This window comes from Hordeum vulgare, chromosome 4H (assembly GCF_904849725.1).
Source record: "Hordeum vulgare subsp. vulgare chromosome 4H, MorexV3_pseudomolecules_assembly, whole genome shotgun sequence".
Lineage (NCBI taxonomy): Eukaryota > Viridiplantae > Streptophyta > Magnoliopsida > Poales > Poaceae > Hordeum > Hordeum vulgare.
Genome location: NC_058521.1, coordinates 600,831,722 through 600,839,885, shown reverse-complemented (window position 1 = coordinate 600,839,885; position 8,164 = coordinate 600,831,722). Strand labels below are relative to the sequence as shown.

Sequence of the window (8,164 nt, the reverse complement as noted above, 5' to 3'; positions counted from 1 at the left end):
ACAGGGGTTAATCAAAGGGCCGTTTCACAATAATGACACTATATTTATCTGTAATATTAGTTACATCGTACGCTACACATGAATTTTCACTCAAAAAACCGATAGTACATATAAATATGATCCAAGTTAAGATGAACAATACATCAAACAACCGTAGCCTATATGGATTTCTCGCAATAATAAGGAGAAAAAGAAAAACTGTGGACGAGGGATCCATTGATTAAACAACATGCACCTTCCGTGGGACACATTTATTAATACAAGTAATTGATCTCAAGTTCTCAACAAAGGAAAATGACCAAGCAACAACAGGGGAAGGATTACAGACAAAGCATGCATACAATTATTAAAGAGCATGGAGCTTATTCATGGATGACGAGCGATGAAACTAGCCGATGTAGTACATGGGGTCGGGAAGCTTAAAGGTGCGGGCGCCCTCGGGAGCACCAAGGATGTCGCTCCACTGGTCACCGATGTTGCCCACAATGATGTAACCGGCATCCTGCAGCTTCTGCCTCTCGCCGGACTTGAAGGTCACTGAGGAACCCCTGAAGTCTTGCTGCTTCAGAAGCAGTTTCATCCACCTGGAGTAGCCTTGGCTGCGGAGGTTGGTGGTGGTGGAGGCCCTCAGGTTCTCCCTCCGTCCGGTGAGGATCACCGGCTTGATGCCGACCGAGAGAAGCTTGTTGTACAGCCGCTTCGTCTCCGGGAGCGCCGGCGCGCTTCCCTCCCGTGCGTACGCCCTGAAGCTTGTTGAGTTGAACGGTGTAGCCCTGCGCGCGCGTGTGTGCATATGCAGATAGATTAATGACAGACTCAACCATGGCAGCTAGTTTTCACATGCTTTTTCTCTCTCAACAAAAGATGTTTTTATTAATTTATAGTGTCACATCAAGAAGATAGAAGCATTTTGCAGAAATAGCCAATGGGTCTCAGGTCCCATTGCACCCGAATTGATTATTTTTTTAGAAAATTCAAAAAGAGTAAAAAATAATCTGAAACTTTTCGGGATCAAACATGATTAGGTATTACACACGTGTGAAAAGCTTCGCAAAGGAATAGCTTCGACCAGACTCCAGTGCCAAGAAATGTTTCGCATATGATGCCCAACATATATATGCCTTTCTGTTTGCACTTGTAGTTTCATTAGTTTTCTCCCATTTATTAATTATTAGATAGAGATTTGTCTTTATGGTTTCAATGTGTTACTATGCTTTTTAGCTGGTGCTTCTTTTTAGCTGGCCGGGTCGGTGAGCTCATTTTAGCAACCAGGTCTAGTCAGATTTGCACTTGATCAGTTACTTTGTGTGGACGAAAGATTAGTGCAAGTAGTCCCTGCTCAAACGCACCTGCAATAATTAGTCAAGCATGCATAGCATAATGTGTATGTATATACAAGTCGAGTACTTAGTACGTACCCGAAGCCGTGCTTGGCGTAGTAGGGGAGGTTGGAGAGGGTGGTCTCGTCGACGTCGAAGACCCAGACCTCCTTGCCGTTGCCGGCGAGCTTGAGGGAGTCGACGTAGGCGATGGCCTGGTCGATGACGACCTTGGAGTCCCGGCGGTAGTGGTCGCCGACCATGTAGTGGCCGACGTAATCCTCGCAGCTGGCGGGCACCGTCTTCCAGTCCCGCACGTTGTGCGCCTCCACGCCCAGCCGCCAGCTATCGCACGCCACGCCGGCTTGCTTGCCGGAGCCCAGGAGCGGCCGCAGCGCGTGGATGAGCGGTGCCACAGCATCGTCCACGGCCGCCGACGCCGGCATCTGGATGTTCACCTCCCATGCGCTGGATGAGGCCGCCAGGAGAGCCGCGGCGACGAGGAGGAGCGCCGTCGTCCTAGCCATCGCCATTTCTCTAGAGAGTGTGTGTGTGTGTGTGCTTGCTGTGATGCAATGTAGTGCAAATGGTACGCTGGTTAAATAGGAACGGAAGCTGCTACATCGATGTCACGGGCTGGCCGGGTGGGGGGACTGACAAAACTTGCTCATAAATGGTATGGTTGTTGCCATTCGCGGGGTCTCATTCAGAGCGTTCTGGAACACGTTGGGCGATGTCTTTATTTTGTAGGATTATTACACGGTTTTGATCTGAGGAGACTCGTTTATCCGGACATCATCAATCGATGTGATCTCATCCAGATGCGGTTAGAGCATCTACACCTCGCCCCCGCGTCCTATGCCTCGCACGACGGCGTACGCCGCTCCATGTTAGGGATGATGCGCAACCGGAGGGGTTGCATCGCCATCCCGGAGTTAGAATATTATGGTGGTCACCGCGTCCGGCAAGGCCGCGCCCGGACGCCTCGAGCCATCATCCCTGCGGATCCAAGCGAGATTTGAACGGACACCATGGGTTTTTGCCGGATAGAGTCCAACCGTGGTCGAGCGCACTCCTTCCGGGGGCGGCGAAGTGCCGGCCGGACGGCCATGTCCTCCTCATCCCCGCATGGGGCGAGATCCCAACTCCGTGTCGGACGCTGCCTGTAATGTCGGAGATGGCTGGAGATCATCGGAACGGAGCTAAGAAGAGGGGTGGAGTAGCTAGGGTTTCGTCCAGGTTGGAGATAGAGACGGATATATATGGGTCGGGATGAACCAGCGTGAGCCGGATACAACCTGACGGACGCATCCAGTCCTCGCTATATCCGGCTCATATATAAATTGGATATGAGAGATAGGGGGGCAGTTGTTATTATTTCTTGTTGGGGAGGGCCGGCTTATCACATCACACCATTTTAGCAGCAGTTAATCAACTTTTTTACGCGCATATTAGCCTAACTTTTTTACATGCATATTAGGGTAACATGGTTTTGATCAGAGGAGACTCGTTGATCGGGAAGTCGGGATATCATAAATCGATGTGATCCCATCTAGATGTGGTTAGAGCATCTACGTCTCGCCACGCGGCCTTTGCCTTGCACGACGGGTATGCCACTCCATGTTAGAAGATGGACCGTAACTCATGCCGGTGCAGATCTTCGACTCCGAGCCCGAGGGCGTAGGGATGAGGCACCACCAAAGGGGTTGCATCATCATACTAGAATTGGACGGCGATCACTGTGTCCGTCGAGGCCGCGCCCGCACGCCTCGAGCAATCATCCCTGCGCATCCAAACGACATTTGAACGGACACCATGGATTTCCACCGGTTAGAGTCCAACCGTGGTCGAGTGCACTGCTCCCGAGGGAGGTGAAGAGCCAGACAGACGACCATGTCCTCCTCGTCCCCAGATTTACCATGAAGTAATGGACAGCGAGGTAGTAGGAGCAGAGAGTGACATATGGGATTGATGTCATTGACCGGGCCCCATTTGGGTCGTGCAACACGTATGTTCTGTGTTATTTGGAAGGATTAGATGCTACTCCCTCCGTCCCGAAATTAATGTCGCGACGGTAATTTTGCGAAAAGCCCCTACAGCTTCTCCCGACCAAACCCGCGCTCCTCGTCCTCCTCCTCCGACAGATGCCCCATCTACGCTCGCTACAGCTTGCCTGCTCCTCGCCGCCGCAGCTGCCCTACTCCCCCGCCGCAGCTGCCGCTCGCCCGCTGCAGCTCCGCCTGCCGCAACTCCCCTGCTCCCCCGGTCCCCCGCCGCTCCGCCGCCGCAGTTGCGACTCGCCTGCCTCCCCAAGCTTCCCCCTTCCTCATAAAAAGCAATGATTTCTCCACCTACCGCCGCCGTCTTCTCCGGCTGCGTCGGAAACGGCGTCGGCGAGAGCTTCGGCGTCGTGCTCTCGTGGCAGGTGAAGCACGTTCCCGTCCCCCGACAGTGACAATGTTCAGCGTCACGAAGTCCGTCGACCAGGGCGCCGTGGACGTCCTCACCAGATGGCAACAAGTCGCCCCAGCTCTCCCCGAAGACCTCTTCATCAGGGTGCTCGTGTAGAAACAGGAGGCCAACTTCCAGTCCATGTACCTGGGGACGTCGGACACGCTGCTGCCGCTGATGCGCAGCCGCTTCCCGGAGCTCGGCCTGAACCAGACGCACTGCAAGGAGATGACATGGTTAAGAGGTGCTGGGCAGGCAAAAGCCTACACTTGAACATCAACGGTAAGCGAAATAACACCACTTCATCTTCAAACCGAGAGCAAGACCAATCAAAACAAAAAAACCATCCATTGTCTGTTGGTAGGAGCATTTCACACATTTCACAGGTTGCATTCCTTCTTCTTCAGGTTCAGACTGATGCATGTATCTGTATTTCGTTTGTATATCTGCAGGCTGGAGGCTTTAGTGTCAAGTGCAGGGCATCATTGAGAATCAACCTGAACCAAGCTACTAGTACTACTGTACTTGAGAATTCAGACGACGAGGAGTTGACTGTCCCTGAGTACCTGCAGTTCAAGGAACAACTTGTTGAAGGAAGGTAAAAAAAGAGAGCAAAAATCAGTACCAGAGAATTGAGATAAGGAAGGCTACCAGTTCTGGATTTGTAAGCTTAGAATTTTTTTGAGATGAAAGCACTCACGATTTGTAAGCTTAGAATTTTTTTGTTGATCCCAACTCTATGCTTGGGATTTGTAAACTTTATGCACAAAGGGAATAAAGATTTGTGAACTTTATTTGGTTTATCCAAACTATAGACAATACCCCAGTAATCTTTGTATACTGAAACCTGAAACAATAAATTTAATAAAACTTGAGGCAACATCCCCATGTACATGACCCTTCCAATACACAAGATCATTGATCTCCAATACAGATGGAAATGCTGGATAAACTCAAGATAAACTCAAACAAATTAGTCCAAACAATTAAAATGAATTCCGATACACAAGATGGAAATGTTGGATAACCAGTATCATCATTGATCTCAAATGATTCCAATTGCATTTTCCTATTGCACAAGACATACACAAGGAGTACAAGGAGTACACAAGGAGTACAATTCAGATAAGTTCAATTCTTTTTTTCCTTTCTACAACTACTTCTTTTCTTCCTTTCCTTTTCCTATTGCATTTCTTCTAGAATGGCCCTAGTATCAGCAACTAGCTGACTGTCACAATATACACTTGTTATTTCTCTGCCGTCATTCTGAAGACGTTCCTTGTGTAAGTGGGGCAACTTATATTGGTTTCCTCCTTGATCTTTCATAATTTCAAACATAACTGCTTGCAATGTGATGAAGCTGTTGTACAACTTGTGAGGATCATAATTCTCAAACTCCTCTTCCACACCCTGTATCAGTTCCTGGATGTTTGTAGGTGACCTACAATCGGTTAGAGACTGGAGAGAATTGTGGAAGCAGAGGTCCAAACAGTTCAAATCTGGGCTGTTTGGAGGTTGTTGCATCAACTTAATGTCGAGATCAGTTTCTTCCACAGCTTCTCGAAAAGCTTCATCGTTGGGAAGAACGCGAGGCTTTGCATTATCTTGTTGGATGAATATTGTTGCTCCCTCATCATCGTCAGGCCATTTATCTTGAATTGCTGGTATAACCTTATTGATCAGATATTCTCTACACACAGGTCTCGTTACTTTCACTGGTTTCAGCACTGTCGTTCCCCTTGCTCTATTGTGACTCGTTCGCACTGCCTCAGACTCTTTGATGAATGCCCAAATACCAATCTTCCCGTCAAATGTTAGCTCTCCATCATAATTGTATCGAGATCTGGCCACAACCGTTAGAAACATTACCTTCCCAATGATGTTAATGTTTGTCACGGTGCGCTCAGGTGGAGGCTCTCCTGGAAGTACATAGTAGTTGTTCTTTAGTCTTGTCATGTCAAACCACTTTTCATCTATATGGACCATATTAGTCATTGGCTTGAATATAGCTTGGGAAGTTGAGATCCAATTGTCATCGAGCATGGACATACAAAACTTCAATCTTGCAATCTTGTTCTCTGGTTTGAGGTAAGTCTTGACTGTGTTTGTGATGCGGTTGAGCTCATTTAACTGGAACCTCCGATGTAGGGTTGAGCGGGTCACACCGAGAGACCGTGCCAGAGATCGAATTGTCCTTCTTCTATTCAATGGGATTGTTGAGGTCCTTGCAAGATCCAGCTCTTTTCTCTTTCGACCAACTCTTCCTTTCTTCTTGTTGGAGACATCTACTTCTTGGCCCGCGGCAATCTGCTTTTTGGCTCCGACCAGATTCTCTCAATAGATCGTACATGTATGTTCAACAAGATTGATACTAGCAGCTTGTCGTTTGGTTGAACAGATCCATCTCTGAGCTCGATTACTAGCAGAGCAAAGTAAACAGCATGCCTCTCCTTATTTGACAATTCTTTTCTTTTCTGTTTACCTGGTACACCTTCTTGACCTTCTTCTTCTTCTTGAAGTATCCAATTCATAACTTCATCCTCTTCCTCTTGAGCCTCTTCCTCTTGAGGGATCCAATTCAAATTAATACCTTCATCCTCTTCCTCTTGAGGCATCATGTTCAAATCCATACCTCCATCCTCTCCCCCTGGATCCTCTTCGTCTTGAGGGATCCAATTCAAATTAATACCATCATCCTTTTCCTCTTGAGGCATCATGTTCAAATCCATACCTCCATCCTCTCCCCCTTGAGCCTCTTCCTCTTGAGGGATCCAATTCAAATTAATACCTTCATCCTCCTCTTGAGGTATCATGTTCAAATCCATACTCCTGCTATCAATGACAAAAGATGAGTACACCATGGTACTGTAACAAGAATATATACGCACGTAAAAACAATATGTAATCGAGCTACGACAGCCAAACAAGAAATGCTACCATGGAACCATTTCTCACTAGGTCTAGTTGAAACCTCTATCTGTATTCGCCTAAAATGGAAAACTTAATATCCATTTATATATGTTAAGATCAGGTTAATGCTTGCAATTCGTCTCTAAATATGATCTTTACACAAGCTGATTGTCCTAGTAGTTACAAAGGGGCTTTCTATGTTAATAGGCCAAGAACCAACACCTGAACCAACCTACTGATATGTCTGATTTGTGCAACTGTAAGCGTTCCACAACATACACATGGTGAAATTTTCTTGCATCACAGGACAACAAGATTCTAGGCAAATTATGTGTTTCTTTTGACTACTTGCCCATGTATTTGGTCTCTCATCCGGTCTGGTTTATCTAGGCAAAACCTTGAACCAGATTGCTCTGTTTCCAGTGCACAACCTTGAACCAGACTGCTCTGTTTCCAGTGCAAAACCTTGAACCAGGCTTCTCTGTTTCTGATACTCCACAAAATTATTTTTGATACCACAACATTACAAGTATTGCACAAAATTATTTTCGATACCACAACATTACAAGTTTCTCAAGCAATGCAGTTTCTCAAACAACAGCAGTTTTAGGTAGCAGTAAACAACAAACAGTTTCATCAGTACCTTCTTCAGGTGCAAATGGGCAGAGGAATAGCAGTACCACGGGCAGAGCTTCACCAGCGGCAGAGTAGATCGAGCAGAGGAGCATCAACTCCAGCAGAGGAGCAGCAACAACTCAGGCAGATGACCAGCAGCAGTACTGATGGGGAACGTCGCATGGGAAACAAAAATTTTCCTACGCGCACGAAGACCTATCATGGTGATGTCCATCTACGAGAGGGGATGAGTGATCTACGTACCCTTGTAGACCGTACAACAGAAGCGTTAGAGAACGCGGTTGATGTATTGGAACGTCCTCACGTCCCTCTATCCGCCCCGCGAACAATCCCGCGATCAGTCCCACGATCTAGTACCGAACGGACGGCACCTCCGCGTTCAGCACACGTACATCTCGACGATGATCTCGGCCTTCTTGATCCAGCAAGAGAGACAGAGAGGTAGAAGAGTTCTCCGGCAGCGTGACGGTGCTCCGGAGGTTGATGATGACCTTGTCTCAGTAGGGCTCCGCCCGAGCTCCGCAGAAACGCGATCTAGAGGAAAAACCGTGGAGGTATGTGGTCGGGCTGCCGTGGAAAAGTCGTCTCAAATCAGCCCTAAAACCTCCGTATATATAGGTGGGAGGGAGGGGGCCTTGCCTTGGGGTCCAAGGACCCTCAAGGGGGTCGGCCGAGCCAAGGGGGAGGACTCTCCCCCCCCCAAACCGAGTTGGACTAGGTTTGGTGGGAGGGAGTCCTCCTCCTTTCCCACCTCCTCCTTTTTTTTCCCTTTTCCTCTTGATTTTTCTTCTCTTGGCGCATAGAGCACTTGTGGGCTGTCCCACCAGCCCACTAAGGGCTGGTGTGCC

At 48.1% G+C, this 8,164-nt stretch overlaps 1 protein-coding gene across 1 annotated transcript; it reads right to left on the bottom strand.

The window, feature by feature from the left end:
- Positions 1-220: 220 nt before the first annotated feature.
- LOC123449955 (acid phosphatase 1-like) lies at positions 221-1,887 on the bottom strand. The gene is made up of 2 exons (XM_045127336.1): positions 1,419-1,887; positions 221-773 (listed from the first exon to the last, which is right to left on the bottom strand). Exons 1-2 carry the CDS (start codon positions 1,850-1,852, stop codon positions 389-391), a joined length of 819 nt encoding a protein of 272 aa, XP_044983271.1. The 5' UTR covers positions 1,853-1,887; the 3' UTR covers positions 221-388.
- Between the last annotated feature and the right edge of the window lie 6,277 nt (positions 1,888-8,164).